This window comes from Rhinoraja longicauda, chromosome 15 (assembly GCF_053455715.1).
Source record: "Rhinoraja longicauda isolate Sanriku21f chromosome 15, sRhiLon1.1, whole genome shotgun sequence".
Classification (NCBI taxonomy): domain Eukaryota; kingdom Metazoa; phylum Chordata; class Chondrichthyes; order Rajiformes; family Arhynchobatidae; genus Rhinoraja; species Rhinoraja longicauda.
Window position 1 is genome coordinate 1,651,752 of NC_135967.1, and position 22,250 is coordinate 1,674,001.

Consider the following 22,250-nt stretch of genomic DNA (forward strand, 5'->3'; position numbering starts at 1 on the left):
ATACAGCACGGAAACAGGCCCTTCAGCCCATCGAGTCTGCACTGACCAGCGATCCCCACACATTAACACTATCCTACACCCACTAGGGTCAATTTACATTTACCAAGCCAATTAACGTACAAACCTGTACATCTTTGGAGTGTGGGTGGAAATCGAAGATCACGGAGAAAACCCACGCAGGTCACAGGGAGAACGTACAAACTCCGTACAGACAGCGCCCGTAGTCATTCAACCCGGGTCTCTGGCGCTATGAGGCAATAGCTTCACCGCTACGCCACAGTGCCGCCCTATAGAGATACAGTGCTGAAACAGGCCCACCGAGTCCACAGCGACCAGCGATCCCCTGTCGAGTCTGTGATGCTGTAAGACAGCAACACGACCACTGTACCACCATGCCATCCTATTGCTGTTAAACAATAACTGTGCTCACAACAAACAGACTTAAACCAGACACAAAGTGCTCCCGCCTATCCCAATGGGTCAGGCAGCAGCTCTGGGGAACATGGATGACGTTTCGAGTCTTCAGTCTGAAGAGTCACCATGTTCTCCAGAGATGCTGCCTAACCTGTTGAGTTACTCCAGCACTTTGTCTTTTTTTGTAAACCAGCAACTGCAGTTCCTTGTTTCTAGACATAGAGTCATAGAGTGATACAGTGTGTAATCAGGCCCTTCGGCCCAACTTGCCCACAACGGCCCAACAATTTCCCAGCTACACTAGTCCCATTTGCCTGCGCTTGGTCCATAACCCTCCAAACCTGTCCTATCCATGTACCTGTCCAACTGTTTCCTAAATAATGGGATAGTCCCAGCCTCAACTACCTCCTCTGGCAGCTTGTTCCATACACCCACCACCCTTTGTGTGAAAAAGTTACCCCTTCGATTCCTATTAAATCTTTTCCCGTTCACCTTGAACCTATGTCCTCTGGTGCTTGATTCTCCTACTCTGGGAAAGAGACTTTGTGCATCGACCCGATCTATTCCTCTCATGATTTTGTACACCTCTAGGAGATCACCCCTCATCCTCCTGCACTCCATGGAATAGAGACCCAGCCTACTGAACCTCTCCCTATAGCTCACACCCTCTAGTCCTGGCAACATCCTCGTAAATGTTTTCTGACTCCTTTCAAGCTTGACAATATCTTTCCTATAACACGGTGCCCAGAACTGAACACAATATTCTAAATGCGGTCTCACCAACGTGTTATACAACTGCAACATGACCTCCCAACTTCTATACTCAATACTGAGTGATGAAGGCCAAAGTGCCAAAAGCCTTTTTGACCACCTTATCTACCTGCAACTTGACCTTCAAGGAACCATGCACCTGTACTACTAAATCCCTCTGCTCTACAACACTACCCAGAGCTCTACCATTTACTGTGCAGGTCCTGCCCTTGTTCGACGTCCCAAAATGCAACACCTCACACTTCTCTGTATTAAATTACATCAACCATTCCTCTGCCCACCTGGCCAATCGATCCAGATCCTGCTGCAATCGTTCACAACCATCTTCACTATCTGCAAAACCACTCACTTTTGTATCATCAGCAAACTTGCAGGCAGGCAGGCTTTTTCTATTGGTTTGATTGATGAAATGTACTGCCCATTTGAACTCAAACAATTGATGTTCAGAGTTAGCTGATGCTGAAGATCTCCTATATCAGTCATCCTTTGGCTGGGGAAGTCAGAAGACTTCTTACGCCTGAAGTAACGATCGAGTCGGAACAACATGCAGGTGTGTGGACACGAGGCGGGGCAGGATCCGGTGATGAGGTGATGCCACAAATCATCTCCAGATAGGCAGGTGCTTGGACATGAGGCAGGGCAGGTTTCAGATGATGAGCTGGTGCCACAGATCATCTCCAGATAGGCAGGTGCGTGGACATGAGGCGGGGCAGGTTCAGGTGATGAGCTGGTGCCACAGATCATCTCCAGATAGGCAGGTGAGTGGACATGAGGCGGGGCAGGTTCAGGTGATGTGGTGATGCCACAGATCATCTCTAGATTATGACAGTGCTCCTGAGAACTGTTCATAACCCCAACTGTTCACAAGTTGCAAAGGCAGCCATCCGACTTTACGTTCAACTAAAAGCATCAGCCAACCAAGGGCAACATGTGTGTAATTTGGCCATTTAGCTCAACTGTTCAGATATTGTCTGTCGCAAGCCAAGGTTCCACATGGCAGAAGATGCCTGCAGCCCTGCAACAGATGGCAAGTCTATCCCACTGGTCTCTCAGACACTCGAGCTTATCTGCGAGCTGTCCAGAAGCCAGGCGTTCGTAATCTGAGAAGGACGAGTGAGGGGGGGAAATCTCAATGAAACCTACCGGATAATGAAAGGCCTGGATAGAGTGGGTGTGGAATGAATACTTCCAGTAATGGAAGAGTCTAGAACCAGAGGACACAGCCTCAGGATAACAGGACTTTCCATCAGAATGGAGATGAGGAGGAATTTCTTCAGCCAGAGGATGGTGAATCTGTGGAATTCATTGCCGCAGACGGTTGTGAAGGCCAAGTCTTTGGGTTTTTTTATAGCAGAGAATGATAGGTTCTTGATTAGTATGGGTATTAAAGGTTACAGGGGAATAGGGTATGAGAGGGAAACATAGATCAGCTATGATTGAATGGCAGACTAGGCTCGATGGGTTGAATGGCCTAATTCCACTCCTGTGTATTATGGTCTTATTTTCACATATATGAACATATATATATCACCCCTTTCATGAACATCAAATTAAACCAGACAGTTCCTTCCAAGGAATATAGCCATTATCAGTCTGCAGACGGGTCACCCATTCCTTCTCTCCACAGATGCTGCCTGTCCCGCTGAGTTACTCCAGTATTTTGTGTCTATCTTCGGTGTAAACCAGCATCTGCAGTTCGTCCCTACGTATTAAAAGCAAGGTTAGAGGGAGAGGAAGGGTGAAAGACAGAAGGCTAGGTTCAATGTCTGCTGTGGAACTGTGGCACAATCAGTCTCCATTTATTGTCACAGTCTACTCTTCAAAATGGCTACAGGTGAAGTTCTGCTCTGGTTGACCAGTATTAGCACCATCACTCCATTATTGCCCAACAATAGTCATCGTTTCACCAAAGAGAAATGGAAGAACACATCTGTGGGAAGAGAACGTGAAAATCTTTGACAACACTTCTGAGTTCTCAGTGAAGAAATCAAGCAGAAAGTGCAGTAGTGAGATTGAAAAGAACGTTCTCAGATCTGCAAAGCTCTCAAAGGACTGCTGATTTTGATGATTCCCCGGGACATGGAAAGTAAGAGGACTGTGAGTCGGTGGGATTCTGTGGGATTTAGATAGTGGCTGTGAAGATGTACAGGATAATTGAGTAGATTGACAGAAACAAGAGCAGGGGTGTTGTGGTGTTGTACTAAATCATGGAAGACATTAGTCAGACTGCAGCTGTGAATCAAGTACACCTCTGGTCACTGCAATGTAGGAGGGGACCAGAGACAGTGCCCAGGAGCTTTATGGGGGCTGTAGTCTTAAAGGTATGAGGAGAAGCGGGCTAAACCAGGATTGTTTTCTTCAGTTCAGTTTAGTTTATTCAGCTCAGTTTAGTTTATGGTCACATGTACCGAGTAACAGTGAAAAGCTTTTTGTTGCCTATTATCCAACCAGCAGAAAGACAAGACATGATTAAAGAGGAGGCCATTTAAAACTGAGACGAGAAAAAAACTTTTTCACCCAGAGAGTTGTGAATTTGTGGAATTCTCTGCCACAGGGGGCAATGGAGGCCAATTCACTGGATGAATTTAAACGAGAGTTAGATAGAGCTCTAGGGGCTAGTGGAATCAAGGGATATGGGGAGAAGGCAGGCACGGGTTACTGATTGTGGATGATCAGCCATGATCACAATAATAATACATTTTATTTATATAGCGCTTTTCATATACTCATGAATGGCGGTGCCAGCTCGAAGGGCCAAATGGCCTCCTCCTGCACCTATTTTCTGGGTTTCTATGTTTCTATATTACAATCGAGCCTTTTAAGGTGTACAGATATATGATAAGGGAATAACTTTTAGTGCAAGGTAAAGTCAGCAAGGATAGTCCGAGGGTCACCAATGAGGTAGATAGTAGTTCAGCACTGCTCTCTGGTTGTGGTAGGATGATTCTTTGGAGCAAAGGAGACAGAGGAGAGATTTAATGGAGGTGTATAAACCTATTGTGTTGTGCTGCTGTAAGAATGTCAATGTTGTATCTGGGACATATGACAATACAACACTCTTGACTCTATAATCAGGCCAGACAGGATAAAGCAGAGAGATCAGTGTCAGCAGGCGCAGGTTTAGTTAGTTGATGGATGAATTGTGGGGAAGTGAAGAAGACGTTTATCACTCAACAAATTGCAACGATTTCAAACTCACTTCCTAAACACGTGATGGAGGTCAAAACCCTCTGGATTAAAATGTGCCGCAGCGTACAGTGGTGGGAGCCAAGGGCAGAGAGGAGGGATTAACCTACAGACTGACAAACTAACACAGTGCCGGAGTAATTCAGTGGGTCAGGCAGCATCCCTGCAGAACGTGGACAGGTGATATTTTGTGCTGGGACCCTTCTTCAGCATCGACTACCTGTTCTTTGCTTGGATGGACATAATGGATTGAAATGTCTCCTTCGCACCATAAATGTATTTCATCCTGCGATTTCAATTTGCCATAATTCAATCGATGTTTCCAATAGCTGAGTTAAACCCAACACCCCCCCCCCACCCCCACCCCCTCATCTCTTCAACCAGCAAAGCATGCCATCAAATTCTGAAATATAAGAATAATGACTTCTTGCTATTTTTGCCTGGAATAAATTGCTAAACCGACATAGTTATTGCTTGCCTTGTTGAAGATGGGGTTCTATCATTGCACCGATCTTCAAGAAGCGATGCTGCAGTGCCTCTACTGATGAGAGAGGGTTACTGCAGTATGACAATGCGATTTCATAACACATCAAAGTTTAGTCTAGTTTAGAGATGCAACGCGGAAACAGGCCCTTCGGCCCACCGAGCCCACACCGAGCAACGATCACTGCACACTAACACTATCCTACACACACTGGGGACAATTTACACTTATACCAAGCCAATTAACCTACTTAAATGTACGTCTTTGGAGCATGGGGGAAACCGAAGATCTCGGAGAAAACCCACGCAGGTCACAGGGAGAACGTTCAAACTCCGTACAGACAGCACCTGTGGTCGGGATAGAACCCAGGTCTCTGGTGCTGCAACGCTCCAATGCTTTGTCACACATATTCTGTCTTTTCATCTCTGGCCTTTGCCACCCATCTGCCTCTCAACAACCCCCCACCCCCCCGTACCAACAGCTATCTACCCTTATACAGTATGGTATACCTATCACCCATTCCTTCTCTCCAGAGATTCCGCCTGTCCCGCTGTGTTACTCCGGCATTTTGTGTCTGTCTACAGATGAGGAATAGCAGTTGAGCGTGGGATGGAAGTGTGGAGGTCATAACAGAGGCCGGGAGATGATGAGTGGAGAATACAATGCTGCAGGTTCTGCCGTAACGTTGCAGCACCTGGAGGATTGATGATACAGGGGACACTGCTTTCCCGAAATTATAAATAGCCTGCATTTTTCACTCAATTTATATGAAGTTGTCTCATATGTTCCAGTAGAACTTGAGCACGGTGTCTGCCTGTCTTTTTATTAAACAGGGAGCAGAGATCTAAAGTAAATTACAGTGTGTAATATAATAAAGTTCTGCTAATTCATGTAATGATGAGCCGATATCTGAGAATAAGGTGCAGGCTACAATCTAATTGATGGGTTTGTTTTACCAACAGACGCAGTGTAATGTTTTGTTTGAACCTCTTCAGATGATACATGCGACTGCTGTGTGTCACTGGGCCGAGTGGACCAGTAGGCCCCATGGTTGATTCAGTTTTGAGTTTATTGAGGAGGGAGCAATACAAAGGAGCTCACAGTTTAAGGACAACACAATGGCACAGTTGGTGGAACCGCTACTTCACAGTGCCAGAGACCCATGATCAACCCTGACCTCGGGTCTGTGTGTGTGGAGCTTGCAAACTCTCTCTTGTGTCCACATGGGTTTCCTCTGGGTGCTCCAGTTTGCACTCTCATCCCAAAGATGTGCCGTAAATTAGTTACTGGTGGTTAATTGGCCTCTAAATTACCACATGTGTTTAAAGAGTGGATGCAAAGTGGGATAGTATATGGTTGGAGTGTGGGAAAAAAACTGCAGATGCTGGTTAAAATCGAAGGTAGACACAAAATGCTGGAGTAACTCAGCAGGTCAGGCTGCATCCCTGGAGAGAAGGAATGGGTGACGTTTCGGGTCGAGACTCTTCTTCAGACTGAAGGGTCTCGACCCGAATCGTCACCGATTCCTTCTCTCCCGAGATGCTGCCTGACCCGCTGAGATACTCCAGCATTTTGTGTTTACCATAGCATATGGTTGCCATGGACTCATGGGGCCAAAGGGCCTGTTTCCATGTTCTCTTTAAATTAAACTAAACTAATCCCAAATGATTTTCATTTTCCTTTGCTGCGCAATATAACAGTGTAGAAATTAAAGTTCACTCCAACTGAGTCACATAGTAAATGACAGCTTTAGTTTAAATCTTGGTCCCTGTACATTCTCAAATGAAGGCACAATCTCTTACTCAGTTTCAAGGATACCTCCAGAATATTTGCTACTGCCTTCTTATTTAATCTGACTCAGACTACTTAATGGACTGAGAAAGGGTCTCGACTCAAAACGTCACCCATTCCTTCTATCCAGAGATGCTGCCTGTCCCGCTGAGTTACTCCAACTTTTTGTGTCTATCTTAATTTAACCAGCATCTGCAGTTCCTTCTTACCCACTGCTTAATGAATGATAAATCAAGTAAAGTCACTTGATTGACTTCACCAAGTCAATCTCCCCCACCACACACTCTACACTGACAAACTGCATCACTGAAATAAAATCTTGGCTTCAATCAAACTTCCTCAAACTCAATTGCAACAAATCAGAAATCATCATCATTGGTCCAAAAACGCTCACCAAATCCACCCAAAACTTCATCCTCAACATTGATGGTCTCCCAGTATCCACCTCACCTCACATCCGGAATCTTGGAATCATCCTTGATCAAACCCTCTCCTTCGACAAACACATCAAACGCATCACAAAGACAGCCTTCTTCCACCTCAAAAACATTGCCCGTCTCCGTCCATCCCTCTCCTCCACAGCTGCAGAAACCCTCATCCACGCCTTCATCACCTCCCATCTGGACTACTGCAACAGCCTCCTCTATGGCGCACCCTCAAAAATCATCAATAAACTTCAATACATTCAAAACTCCGCTGCCCGTCTACTCACACACACCTCGATCCGTGACCATATCACCCCCGTACTTTATAAACTCCACTGGCTCCCCATCCCCCAGAGAATCCAGTACAAAATCCTCCTCATAACCTACAAAGCCCTCCATAACCTGGCCCCATCCTACCTGACCGACCTCCTCCACAGGCACACTCCCACCTGCACCCTCCGCTCTGCCGCTGCCAATCTCCTATCCCCCCACATCCGGACCAAACTCAGATCCTGGGGGTACAGGGCTTTCTCCATCGCTGCTCCCACCCTATGGAACTCACTACCCCAAACCGTTAGAGACTCCTCCACACTCACCACATTCAAAACATCGCTGAAGTCTCACCTGTTCAGTACTGCCTTCAACCACTGAAGGTCACCTCACCTTCTGTCTCCTTTCTCTGTTCATTTATTTATTTACTTATTTATCTATTTATTCATTTCCCTATGTTCTCAAAATCTCTGTAAAGCGTCTTTGAGTATATGAAAAGAGCTATATAAATAAAATGCATTATTATTATTATTATTATAAAGACAGTAGCAAATATTCCGTATCCATCAAACCAGGAGAGATTGTGTCTTTATTGGAGAATGCAGAGGGACCAAGATTTGAACTAAAGCTGTCAGTTGAATACAGAAGTGAGACAATTAGCAGAAAACATATATAATTTAGTTTGAAGTATAACATTCTGCACCAAGGTTATTTGCATAGTGAAAATTCTTCCACACTTATTACAACACAATAGAAAGTATTTTAGAAACATAGAAAATAGGTGCAGGAGGAGGCAATAGACAATAGACAATAGACAATAGGTGCAGGAGTAGGCCATTCAGCCCTTCGAGCCAGCACCGCCATTCAATGCGATCATGGCTGATCACTCTCAATCAGTACCCCATTCCTGCCTTCTCCCCATACCCCCTCACTCCGCTATCCTTAAGAGCTCTATCCAGCTCTCTCTTGAAAGCATCCAAACGAACTGGCCTCCACTGCCTTCTGAGGCAGAGAATTCCACACCTTCACCACTCTCTGACTGAAAAAGTTCTTCCTCATCTCCGTTCTAAATGGCCTACCCCTTATTCTTAAACTGTAGCCCCTTGTTCTGGACGCCCCCAACATTGGGAACATGTTTCCTGCCTCTAATGTGTCCAATCCCCTAATTATCCTATATGTTTCAATAAGATCCCCCCTCATCCTTCTAAATTCCAGTGTATACAAGCCTAATTGCTCCAGCCTTTCAACATACGACAGTCCCGCCATTCCGGGAATGAACCTAGTGAACCTACGCTGCACGCCCTCAATAGCAAGAATATCCTTCCTCAAATTTGGAGACCAAAACTGCACACAGTACTCCAGGTGTGGTCTCACCAGGGCCCGGTACAACTGTAGAAGGACCTCTTTGCTCCTATACTCAACTCCCCTGTTATGAAGGCCAACATTCCATTGCCTTTCTTCACTGCCTGCTGTACCTGCATGCTTATCCCTCTACACCCATTCGGCCCTTTTGAGCCAGCACCACCATTCAATATGATCATGGCTGATCATCCAAAATCAGTACCCGGTTCCTGCTTTCTCCCCATATCCATTGATTCCGTTAGCACTAAGAGCTAAATCTAACTCTCTCTTGAATACATCCTTGGCCCATGAAATCATGCTAATTCTCACTGGACCCATTCCCCCTTTTCTATTGTCCTGTCAACCTGCTTCTTCCCTCTCCCACACATGCCCAATTCTCCTTTTTAAATTGAATTATTTTACCATTTACCGACACAGGGAATAACTCAGTGGCCAATTAACACATCCTTTCAGAAATTGGAACACTGTTGGGAAATACATCTATTCACGAGGAGAATATGTCAGCTCTAACCTGCAGGCGATGGGTTAGGATCAACCCCAGATTCATGGATGTATGACGTGGAAATGGTAACTGCTGCTCCTTGATACTACCCTGTGGCAATACATCTACTAGGGATCTCGAGGGAAACCACTCCGCAGAGATGAATTAGGAAGCAGAACTCAAAACTAGTATGAATAGTTGAGTATAACGTCGAGTACATTTAAGGAGAGGCGAGATAACACAAAACGTAGATCAGAAGGGTGTAGAGGGATAAAGGCAAATGAAACTAGCTCAGAATACCAACTTGGTCAGCATGAATAAAGTGGGCTGAAGGGCCTGTTACTGCGCTGCCTAATTAACTAAGACAAATATGTTGATCGAAATTGGTGATGAGAAAGAGAAGGTGACTTATGTGGAGCATGATCACTATCAAAGACCAGTTGGGTTAATGGCCAATTTCTGATCTGTACATCCTATATAACAGAACCCAGAGGTCTGTTATTAATGGTCGTGCAATCCATACATTCAAGTAATTATCCTGAAAGTTTATTCTTAAATAATGAGAGACACATAAAAGCAAAGCTACTTTTTTTTTTGCATCTTGAACTCATGCACATCTACAAAAAGGTGTGTCATTTTACAAACTACATAAGTATGAGTTTATCCACACAACATTCAATCTAAAATTAAAGGTATTGTACCTGCCAAGTACTCTTTCACAAGAGCACTGATTTTACAATTTAAGCTATAATCAGCTTGTAAAGCTAGTACTTTATCCATATTGGCTTACAAGCAGCATGTTCAGTTTATCAGATTTGTCTTGTGTTAGTCTAAGCACAGAATAAACATATGGCAATATCCATAATGGGACTGATTTATACAGCAACTGATAGAGATTGTGTATACATTTGAGAATGCAGAATGACCAAGATTTAAACTAAAGCTGTCATTTGAATCCAGAAGCAAGACAAATTAGCAGAAAACATTTATACTTTAGTTTAATGTATGAAACAGTCTTGTCAAGTGACACAAGATTATTTGCACAGTAAAAAATCTTCTGGACTTACTGCAACACAATACAAAATCCAAGATTCATGCCTTGTTTGAGCAGATTCTTAATGAATGCAGTGTATCTGTTTGCACAGTACCATCACACACAGCACAGATAACGGATTCAAGGGATATGGGGAAAAACCAGGAACGGGGTACTGATTTTGGATGATCGGCCATGATCATATTGAATGGCCCAAATGGCCTACTACTGCACCTATTTTCGATGTTTCTATGTTTCTATCTGACTCTGTGTGAATATCAGAACATTAAACTTGCTAGATGCCCTCTGTGTGTAAATGTACTTCCTTCTATTGACCCGACCCACATGGACCAGATGGATCCAAAGTAAAGCCATTCAGTCTGTCTACCAATAACTAACCTCAGTTAAGAGGAAGAACACTAGCTTTAGTTCCACTCAGCCATTTCATCCATCATTATTGAGAAGCACCAGCATTAATCACCTAGAGCCACAACCAAACATCACACCCTTTTATAAAAGGTAGTGGAGACTGTGAATGCCCATTAACTCAATCAGTACCTAGAGGAGAAAAGGGGAGAAAAAAGTAGTAGAGCACATTATCCTCCTGGAATTTGGGATTCTAAAGATTTCATGCCTTTCACATTGACAGGCAAGTGTGAATTAGTGACTGCATTGACAAGAATTAGTGCCTGATGATTGTAGACAAATTCTGCAGTGAATGAACATAATTGCCTAATTGTTTATAGACAGTCGAATGCATTAGTTGAATGTATGGTGGCCACGCATATTATTGGTTTATAAGGATTCGGATGCCTCTGTTGATAACCTGTTGTAAAACAGCGACATACAGAGAAGGAAAAGGGTCAGGTTCCATCTGTGGTGCAAGCTGAGCTGAGGAGTCTCAGCAGGAAACAATAATAACATGCCACTGTTGGCACAGCACCTGGTCAATGGAAGAGGGGAGTCACAGAGGTCCAACTCTGACCCTGCAGCCAATGTCATCAAACGGAATGGAGTTACACTGTGCTTGACAAATAAGATGTGCAAAGTTTCGTACAGTATTTAACACAATTTATATTTCAGAAATAACTAAACCGTACATTTATACAGAGTCTTTCACATTCCTAACAACCCAGAGCATTTTTTAGTCAACAAGATGCATAATTATGCTGATGTTTAATTTATTTTAGTTTAGAGAATCAGGCCCCCAGGCCCACCGAGTCCGTGCCAACCAACGATCCCCGTACACTAGCACTATCCTACACTCCAGAAACAGTTACAAATTTACCTATTGAATGGTCATATGTATTACCCATGTAAAACTCTGCCTTCTGATAACAGCAATTCATCACTTGCTAATGGGAAGAGCGATATTCTAGACTCGAGGAAGCACGCTGTATAACTCTGTTGGATGTTCTGAAGTCATTATCCTAAGTATTCTCAGAAGTTGATTGGATGTCATAATCCCCACTCATTCATTTACATATCCGAACCCAGTAACTGCAAACTCGAGATGTATCTCAACATGTTTCCAAGTGCTCATGAACAATGGGGGAGTTTAAACTGACTACTGTCTAAGCTGTTGCCATGGAAGTTCTTAACCAGGTGTAGACTTTTAAGTGCAAGGTCTATACCATGGCCCTCCCAATACAAAGATAGTCAGTACAGTATTTCAGGGAGTAAAGAATCCCCTTGCCTTTGTCAATGTCCCACAAGTGACTGCTTATAACTAAAACGAGGCTAGTTAACAACAAGTTTCAGGTACAAATCTACATCAAAAGACATTTCCCCATCAACTGCTTACCAGAACTTTTGATCAAATATTTATTTAAGACACTGAGATACATAATTTACCTTTCAGATATTCATGATTATCTGAAAAAGTGTAAATGCTTAGAAAAATGCTTCGTTTCGTTCATCTTCAATAAGCAAGGGTTTTATTTCACGCACAGTTTAACAAAATATTTGAAATGATCTCTTTAAATAAAAAAAAATGACACTCTGATGTTTAACAATTGCCAAGGTATATTCTCATTCTGGGCAGCGAGATATATTCGACAGCTGCCCTTGCAGGTAAATAACACCAACAACCACAAAGACTCGTGTTTCACCGGTCTCTTTGCAGGGAAACTGTTTCAGAGCGAGAACTGGCAATCACATAGAGGGGAATGTGGGGGGTGGGGGGAGAGAGGGACCATTCACACCAATTATGACAACCGCAGTTCAAACATTTATTACCAACAGCACATTCAATCAAAAACAAAATCTGTCCTCACAAACTCACCGCTTGGACAAGATCGGCAACCAGGCAACACACGAGCATCAGCGAGAGCCTGGAAAGAAGTTATGAGAAGTTGTTCAGGGTCCAGTGTGCAACATGGGAAAGAACCTGCTCCTGAATACAGCAAGAGCGGGCATTAGAGTTACCAGCGTTAGAGTTAAACTGCTCTACAAGGCTCCACGCTCTACTGGAAACCTCGGGTCACATCTACTGCATTACCGAGATCTCTCACTCACTTACCCGTTGGTCATTTTGAAGGACATTTGGAGGTCTTCGTTGCGGAAAGGGGGAGATTTCAAGGATGCCTTCGGATCACCTTCAAACGATCGCCTCGGTCATTGAGAGATCACGGTCTCTGCCTCACCATCTTTGGGGAGAGAGGGAGGGAGGGAGAGGGGGAGGGAGAGAGAAAGAAGGAATTTGAATTGCGAAGGAACTTAGGGGAAAGAAACACATGCCAAACGGATCAAAGAATACACATGCTTTGTACAAATGTCTAATCCGGACACACACCCAGTCTATTTCACCCGTCTCCGCCAGTAGAACCATACAAGCGTTTAGTCTGTGTGAGAGAGAGAGAGAGGGAGGGAGGGAGGGAGGGAGGGAAGGGGAGGAGTCGCCACAAGCACCAACTCTTTTGGAAAGAAGCCCCCCTCCCTCCCTCCCTCCCTCCCTCTCCCAATACACAGTATATTTCTAGTCTCGCACCGAAAATAGCAGCAAGTGCATTGAGTGTGAGAGTCCCGGCGGCAGAGGGCCAGAGCAACGAGCTGTACGGTTCTTTTGGGGTTTCTTTTACCAGCCGATGGTTTTTGAACAAAGTGTTACACAGACTATACCCACTGCTGTCTCATTGTCAGCGAGCTCTTGCTAATCCACCGCCAGCGACCAGGGATCTCTGATGGAGATTCCCTCGCTCTCGCTGCCGCACACTGTTGGATGGGCCGGCGGCTAAAGTCAAATAGATCCACAAAGAAACGCTTGCAAAGAACTGGAATTGGGTGCGGAGACAAAACAATGGGTGGGTGGGATGGGTGGGTGGGTGGGGGGGGCGGGGAGGGGTGGGTGGGTGGGTGGGTGGCGGGACGGGGCGGTCCGTCCTGTTTTGCCTTTTCAGGGTGATTTAATCTGTCCCTCGACTACCTCCTTCCACCTCGGACGCATCAGACTGAATCCCTTTTTTTGCGTCGGTGTGGGAAGTGATTCCTGACGGGTCCCGGAGACCCAGCCCGGCTGCTAACTACAGAGAGAGAGAGAGAGAGAGAGGGAGAGGGAGAGAGAGAGAGGGGGGGTTGAATGAGAGGAAGTACATGTATGTAGCGCTGAGCTACAATTGAGCAGAGTCGCTTGATTCTCTTTCGCTCTCTTGCTCCAAACATTGTTATCCTTTTTATTTTTTCTCCCCCCCCCCCCCCCTGTTTTCCAAACAGAACATGTGTGGATGTGCAAAGTTAGTCAGTTAATCAGTCTCTTCCCGAGAGCTGAAAATGTGGTTTGTGAAATCTCTTGCCTTTGAGCAGCTCGCTGCCCTGGGCTTATTGCTATCGTTGCTAACAACTTGGGTGCAAGACTCGGAAACGGCGGTGAGTACACTTTTACATCTCTTTTGGAAAAAATATAAAAGTATTCAAGATCACACCTAAGATATTAAGTAGCCCGCAGGAAGCAAACGAGAAGAGCGATGTATATATATATATATATATTCACTTGGAGCATTGTGATCGTTATTATTTTTTAACCGCATGTTATAAACAACACTAAAGAATTGTGTTCAAGTTGCGAGAAGTTAGTGGAGTGGTGCGGGTTTTGGGAAGGAGGGAGGGAGGGAGAGAGGGAGGGATCTCACTCACAACGCCGGCGTTAGTGTTGCTATCTTGGCCGCTTGTAATGGTGGATGGGAGCCGGCTGGAACAGCAGTCGACACAGCAATAGGTGAGGAATTGGCATTCCATTTACACTTCGTTTCTCTTGTAAAGGCGCAAGTGTGTGTGGGGGGTGTGTGTGTGTGTGGGGGGGGTGTGTGTGTGGGGGGGGGGGTGTGTATGTGGGGTGTGTGTGTGGGGGGAGTGTGTGTGTGTGGGGTGTGTGTGGGGGGGGGTGTGTGTGGGGTGTGTGTGTGGGGTGTGTGTGTGTGTGTGGGGTGTGTGTGTGGGGTGTGTGTGTGTGTGTGGGGTGTGTGTGTGTGTGTGGGGTGTGTGTGTGTGGGGTGTGTGTGTGTGGGGGGTGTGTGTGTGGGGTGTGTGTGTGGGTGTGTGTGTGTGCACAGTTCCCCCTCGCAAACCGACGAGTACAAACTTCTCCCCGGTGTAGTGTGTGCAGGAGAGGGGTGGCTGGGGGGGGGGGGGGGGGGAGAGTGCAGACACATCTCGCCTTCATCTGCACTTTTTGATCCTTATCTTTTTGTCTGTCTGACTTTTGTCAAACGTAAATCCCAATGGATTGAAAAGTCCCGGGGAGAAACGGATTTCTCTCTCCCCTCTCTCCCTCCCTCTCTCCCCTCTCTCCCTCCCTCTCTGTGTACTGACCACTGAGTGACCACTCTCTGTGTACTGACCCACTGTCTGACGGCCGTGTGCTGGCCGTGTGCGGAATATTGCCATTGGTTGCGGGTGGGCTTTTGTTGGGACGGTTCGGGTCATGTTACCCCGGTCCCTTCCCCTCGGTGCCGCTTTGTTGCAAAGGTGCATTTGACGGGAGGGTTAACAGTGAGCGAGTGAGACTTGTGCACTTTAGATTCTGCAGGAGGAGGAGGGCAAGTCCCTGATACCAAGCAAGCTGCCAGCACCTGCAATAGCGTCTCAGTTGAGCACTGACGGTTGGGTTGGGAAAGGGAGACTTTCTCTTTTGCAAAACCTTACATTTTAGAGAAAACAAATCCATCTTATCCAGTGTGTGTAAGAAGGAACTGCAGATGCCGGTGTAAACCGAAGATAGACACAAAATGCTGGAGTATCTCAGCAGGTCAGGCAGCATCTCTGGAGAGAAGGAATGGGTGAGGTTTCTGGTCGAGACCCTTCTTCAGACACCCGTTCCTTTTCTCCAGAGATGCTGCCTGTCTCGCTGAGATACTCCAGCATTTTGTGTCTACCTTCAATCTTATCCAGCGTGTGGGAGGTGTTGCTCCGGGAAGCTTGTCAGAGTTACCTACTGTTGCTGTGGCATTTATGTGCAGGTCGGAGATGGTGTGGGGATGAGGGAGATGTTATGGACATTGTCAAAGTGCAGCAACAATGAAAGATTGACCATGGACGCGTTCACTTGCTGCTGTATCGTTATTTTGTTGCCAGCCATGTTTGGCTCTGTGTGATGGTTGAGTGAAAGAAAGTGTGTGTAGGAGGGAGGGGATGGGGGGGGGGGGGGGGAATCGAACCGCCAGTCTGAGTCTTGCCGGCTCTGGGGTTAGTCCACTCCAAAGACCCGAGCCCAAAATCAGGGAGACCATCCAATGCATTACCACCAGTACCATCTGAGGTGTTAACTTTGCCCTCTGCCCAATGCACTGCACATCGGTGTAAAATATCCATTGGCATTACTTCCCCCTGGGGAACAACAGGCAAGCTATTCCTCGTCTCCTGGCCAATGTTCAGTTCAATCCCTAAATAATAATCATAATCATACTTTGTTAGCCAAGTATGTTTTGCAACATGCGAGGTATCTGCTTTGCCAGACAGTCATACCAATAAAAAGCAACAAGACACACAAAATACATGTTAACATCAACATCCACCACAGTGATATGTTTACAATTACATTCTTCATGGGAATTTGGGGTGTGCGTACTGTCCATCTCATTTCAAGTCAAGTCAAATTTATTTGTCACATACACATACACGATGTGCAGCGAAATGAAAGTGGCAATGCCTGCGGATTGTGCACAAAAAGAATTACAGTTACAGCATATAAATAAAGTTAATAAGTTACTATAATTGTCGACAAAAATTTAGTCTCTGGGGTTATAAAAGTTGACATAGTTTATAACCACAGTCATACTGTATCTAGATCTCTCCACATCACCGTCTATATCTCTCATTTCCCTTTCCCCTCATTCTGAAGAAGGGTCTCAACCCGAATCGTCACCTACTCCTTTTCTCCAGAGATGCTGCCTGACCAGCTTTTCGTGTCCATGCTGAATGAAGTACTTCATTCAATGTGGATTGTGAAAGTTGTTGCACAAATGTGCCTTTCATTCTTTCATTGGTCTTTTTCTTGTGCTTCTTTCTGTATAACCGACTTTGTGAACCTGTGCTCTACTTCTCCCAATTCCTGTCTCCATAAGGACTGCTGCAGAGTAGCAGTTGTGTTGAAGGCGCGTTCAATCAGTCAGCCTCTAGCTCGTAGAACAGAGAAGGGAAAGAAGAAGGTTGGCTGAGAGGGGACTGCAGATGCTGGTTTAAACCGAAGATAGACACAAAGTGCTGGAGTAACTCAGCGGGTCAGGCAGCATCTCTGGAGAGAAGGAAGGGGTAGTGTTTCGGGTTGGGACCCTTCTTCAGAAGACGGTTGTGCTTTTTGAGAATATCTAGATGGACATGTGGATTAGTGTGGTTGGTAGGTCAAGTCAAGTCAAGTCAAGTCAATTTTATTTGTATAGCACATTGTGATCACTACAGCCTCCCTGGGCCAAAGGGTTTGCTTCCTTGAGCAGAGCACAGTGCTGGAGGAACTCAATGGGTCAGGCAGCATCTGGGGTGGGAAGTGTGAAGGTCATCAGTTGGGTCAGGACCCTTCCAACTCCTCCAGTGCCTTGTTTTATCTCAAGATCCCAGCATCTGCAGTCTCTTGTGTCTCACTGTTGTCGGATATACAGTTGTTTCCTCATGGCTGTTGGCATGCAGTATGTTTCAATGACTTTACGACACTCCACTCTCACCCTAAATGCATGTATAGAAAATAATAAGTTCTTGTTAAGTGATTGCAAGGCCTATATAAATGCTGATGCTGGTTTAATCCGAAGATGGACACAAAAAGCTGGAGTAATTTAGCGGGTCTCTGGAGTAAAAGAATGGGTGACGTTTCTCAGTCTGAAGAAGGGTCTCGACCCGAAATGTCACCTATTCCTTCTCTCCAGAGATGCTGTCTGACCCGCTGAGTTACTCCAGCTTTTTCTGTCTATCTTCTATATAAAATGCTGTTATGATCTGTGGCCTGGGTTGTTTCATTTCATTCAGGGGAAGAGGAGGTAGCTGAGAAGAGAAGTATTTACTATTCATCCTGAACATCCACTGCGAAGATGATGTTGGGTCATTGTCTCCAACTGCGGCATTGCTTGTGGTTTTCAGTCGGCAGCTTCAGGATTTGAACATCGCAATTAAATAATTGCAAATTCTTTCTATTGAGGGTGATGTCCTTTTCTGACGGGCAAATGAAAACCATGTTGCTCCCAGGCACTTGATGCCTTTGTCCTTGTAGCTGGGCTGAAGAAGCCTTGCAATGTACCTTGTAAATGCTGCACATTGTGCCCATGACATGCCAATGGTGGAGGTGGTGTGTGTGGGTAGGATGGTACTCATTGCACTCTGGACCTGAGCCTTGTTTCCAGGTATGAAAGCTTCCAAGATACGGGAGGCTAGTCAATCCATCAGACTTGTTCCATGATGTCTTGGTGTCTATTTAACAGATCGCATTATGCTTTAAGCTGATGGTGACCCACATGATGTTGATGCAGGAAGATTTAGTCATGCTAGTGCCATTGAATGTTAGGGGACATGGAAAGCTCGTCATTAACCAGCTGATGCGTGGTGTGAATGTTGCTTCATATTAGACAGTCCGTGCCTGAACGTTGTTGAAGTCTTGCAGCAGCCTGGCACAATCTGCTTTATTAGCTGAGAGTTACGAATGGTATAAACTGTTACTAGTGACAATCCTGTGAATTAGAATGCTTCTGACTCAAAACCTACTCTTGGGACTGTGTAGGAACAGCAGATAATATAAGAAAATAACTGCAGATGCTGGTACAAATTGAAGGTATTTATTCACAAAATGCTGGAGTAACTCAGCAGATCAGGCAGCATCTCAGCAGAAAAGGAATAGGTGACGTTTCGGGTCAAGACCCTTCTTCAGACTGATGCTGGTTTAACCCCAAGATAGCCTGAAGAATGGTCTCGACCCGAAATGTCACCTATTTCTTTCTGCAGAGATGCTACCTGACCTGCTGAATTTCTCCAGCATTTTGTGTCTATCTCCTTGGACTGGTTACGAAAGCCTTCCTTTCTCCTGGCTAGATGTAAAATATTCCAAGTAAACATTTTTCAAGTAGAGAGGGGAGTTATTATTATCCTGCGTATCCCACAATGAACAATGTAAAGGCATATTACCTTCTCCTTATCATGTGCCATCTGCATGCGTATTGCTGACACCCCCCTACATTGTGACCATCTCTGCAAAACTGCTTCTTCCATTGCAGATAGATTTGGGGTGTCCTGGTCTCGAGGGGGGGGGGGGGGGGGGGGGGGAGGGAATATAAGTGCAGATTCTTTTATCTTGAAGACAACATAAGAGTTATTTTGAGTTGGAGGGAACTGCAGATGCTGGTTTAAACCGAAGATAGTCTGCTGGAGTAACTCAGCAGAACAGGCAGCATCTCTGGAGAGAAGGAATGGGTGTGGTTTCGGGTGGAGACCTTTTTGTTGAATGTGAGAATTCTTTTGGCTTGCTGTTTCATGTTTCCAAAATCTAGGTTTCCGAATAAAACCGAATTTGTTTAGGAGAGTGCAGTGTGTGGCCACATTACAATGTGCATTCAGTGCATTAAGCAAGAAAAGTTCCTCCTTCGTTAAAGTTGATTGATGCACTTATGTGAAACTCCATACATTACCTGATATCACTCTTGTCATGAATATCCGACCTGCAGCGCTGAATCCTTGACCTTCATTTTTAGTTTTGTTTATTATCACGTGTACCGAGGTACAGTGAAAAGCTTTTGTTGCATGCTCTCCAGCCAGCAGAGATGATTACAATATCATAAAATGCTGGAGTAACTCAGCAGGTCAGGCAGCATCTCATGAGAGAAGGGATGGGTGACGTTTCGGGTCAAGACCCTTCTTCAGTCTCGACCCGAAACGTCACCCATTCCTTTTCTCCTGAGATGCTGCCTGACCTGCTGAGTTACTCCAGCATTTTGTGAATAAATACCTTTGATTTGTACCAGCATCTGCAGTTATTTTCTTACATTACAATATCATACATGATTACGTGTAATTATACATGATTACAATCGGGCCATTTACAGTGAATAGATACATGATAAGGGATTAACGTTTAGTGAAGTTATTTTATGAAGCAGCACTCTTATCTAACCTGTAACACAGCTCTTACCTCACTGCTGTTTATCTGCACTGACCACATATGTCTTGAGTTCTATTGATCCCTTGTTCGATTCACTCCCCACCTCCCTCTGCCAGTAACAGGAAGGCTGCGAAATCGGAAATGGGCCATATCGCAGAGTTAGAATTTATTCCATCCATTCCCTTGATGCGGTTGACAAAGGCGATGCTCGCAGTTATTATTCTTTCTTAATTGTCCCATGAACCACAGAGGGAGTTAAGAGTTAACCACCTTGCTGTTTCTTAATCACATATTCATATGGTCCAGATGGATAGGGAGACCAAATCTCCATACACGACTTGTGTTTGTGAATCAAATAGGTTTTTACAACAAACTATTGGTTTTGTACACAGAGATAATTAGGCAATAGGACATTCAGCCCTTTGAGCCAGCACCACCATTCAATGTGATCTTGACTGATCGTCCACAATCAGTACCCCGTTCCTGCCTTCTCCCCATATCCCTAGATTCTGCTAGCCCTAAGAGCTCTATATATCTTGAATGCATCCAGTGATTCGTCCTCCACTGTCTTCTGAGGCAGAGAATTCCACAAATTCACAACTCTCTGGGTGGAAAAAGTCTTTCAATCTCAGATTACTTTCTCAATTGGTACATGACCTTTCTGACTATCAGCTTTAACAAATTGTGAATGAGATGCCTGGTTAAAGCAGATGAAAGCCTCGCGATTTTATGCAAATTGGAACCATATTGACATTTTAATCAGAACATGATCAAGATGCTGATTATTCCTCAAATACCAAAAATAAATTCCACAGTTGCCTTGGTGGAATCTGAGGTCATATCTCTGGACCAATGGTCCATAACTCAGTTGTTTGTTTAATAATGACCACAACTCCATCATCCCCAAATAAATGGCTTTTCCAGTTGAGGAAAAAATGGACTCTTAAAGGCTCACTTGGAGATAAAAACGATAAACAGGGTTCAAGGTTATGGAACAGAAGATTTGAGATGGGATCTAAAATGGCTTTGGTCTCTAGTATTTACCTTTGGTTCATCTGACAAAACAGAGGCAGTAAGGGTGTGGGGATGGAATGAGGCTATCGGAGGGATCTGGATATTATCAGCTTGCGAGGCACTTGATGTTGACTTCAAAATTGGAGTCAAGCCCTTTTGTCAGTGTGTTGAACATGCCTTGTGCTGAATTGAGCATGAATATCTATGCCAGGCTCCCCAATTATCTTGTTAAATTTGACAAAAATGCATTGTGTAATTAATATTTTGCACAAGGAATCTATACATTGTAAATAGATCAATTGTAATCATGTATTGTCTTTCCGCTGACTGGATAGCACGCAACAAAAGCTTCTCACTGTACCTCAGTGTACCTCAATAAACTAAAATGAACTGAACTGCTAGGAAGACAGTCATGTCAAGTCGATTTGCGTTTATTGCAATTGGAAAAACCTGCCCCATGTCCCCCAAAGCAAAGACTCAGGAGATGAGGGATTGACAGGGGAAACATTACCTCTAAGCATTCACTACCCTCCCATCCTCATGGACTCCCACATTGTGAGTGGTCCTAAGCCATGGTGAGTTGGAGCTGATGTCTGGGCCAGCCTTTGCTGCATACAGCTCTGCGTGTTTCTTTTGGAATGATCCTGTGGTTAGTGAAGGAAACTCCAGAGAGTTTGCAAGACGTCAGGTTGAGTGTGCAGACATGGTAATGGCCCTCTCATTCCCAATGTTGCACGATATACCCTTGCATTATCTTTGAAGGAGCACCAAAGATTGTTGGCCTCTCTCTGAAGCTGCTGGTGGGAATGGAATAAATGTGCACTGCTCAACCTGTCATGTTGAAGTATCATATCATATCATATATATACAGCCGGAAACAGGCCTTTTCGGCCCTCCAAGTCCGTGCCGCCCAGCGATCCCCGCACATTAACACTATCCTACACCCACTAGGGACAATTTTTACATTTACCCAGCCAATTAACCTACATACCTGTACGTCTTTGGAGTGTGGGAGGAAACCGAAGATCTCGGAGAAAACCCACGCAGGTCACGGGGAGAACGTACAAACTCCTTACAGTGCAGCACCCGTAGTCAGGATCGAACCTGAGTCTCCGGCGCTGCATTCGCTGTAAAGCAGCAACTCTACCGCTGCGCTACCGTGCCGCCCTTAGTATTGACACTAATCGTCCACATTTCTGTATTTAGTGGGCTTGGTACTTGAAGATTGAACATTTGCAAATGACACACTCTAGATAGGGTGCAAGGTAAAACTAACCACGACAGGACCGGCTTTGTAAACTTGGCGCTGAGAAACATTGATAAATTAAATCCAGGGATAGAACTGGCAGTTGAACAAATGGGGATTAAATAGTTCACTAGTTCATAAGTTGTGGGAGCAGAACTAGTCTATTCGGCACATCGAGTCTACTCCATTATTCAATTAGGGCTGATCT

At 45.0% G+C, this 22,250-nt stretch overlaps 2 protein-coding genes across 7 annotated transcripts in view; one reads left to right on the top strand and one right to left on the bottom strand.

Moving 5' to 3' along the window:
* col4a6 (collagen, type IV, alpha 6) overlaps window positions 1-13,438 on the bottom strand; it is a 409,834-nt gene extending 396,396 nt beyond the window's left edge. For 3 of the 4 annotated variants that reach the window (XM_078412093.1, XM_078412090.1, XM_078412092.1), the window contains exons 1-3: window positions 13,012-13,070; window positions 12,739-12,865; window positions 12,502-12,550 (exon numbers count right to left, since the gene is read on the bottom strand). In XM_078412093.1, coding sequence (XP_078268219.1) covers window positions 12,502-12,550; window positions 12,739-12,761 — 72 coding nt within the window. In that variant the 5' untranslated portion in view covers window positions 12,762-12,865; window positions 13,012-13,070. Of the gene's footprint in view, window positions 1-12,501; window positions 12,551-12,738; window positions 12,866-13,011; window positions 13,071-13,341 lie in introns of those variants that run through there. The other variant, XM_078412091.1, reaches the window with a different exon arrangement.
* col4a5 (collagen, type IV, alpha 5 (Alport syndrome)) overlaps window positions 13,201-22,250 on the top strand; it is a 272,955-nt gene continuing 263,905 nt past the window's right edge. Inside the window, exons 1-2 of one of the 3 annotated variants that reach the window (XM_078412094.1) lie at window positions 13,201-13,270; window positions 13,929-14,081. In XM_078412094.1, the coding sequence (XP_078268220.1) occupies window positions 13,986-14,081 (96 nt within the window). In that variant the 5' untranslated portion in view covers window positions 13,201-13,270; window positions 13,929-13,985. Of the gene's footprint in view, window positions 13,271-13,323; window positions 13,520-13,928; window positions 14,082-22,250 lie in introns of those variants that run through there. The other 2 variants (XM_078412097.1, XM_078412096.1) reach the window with 2 other exon arrangements.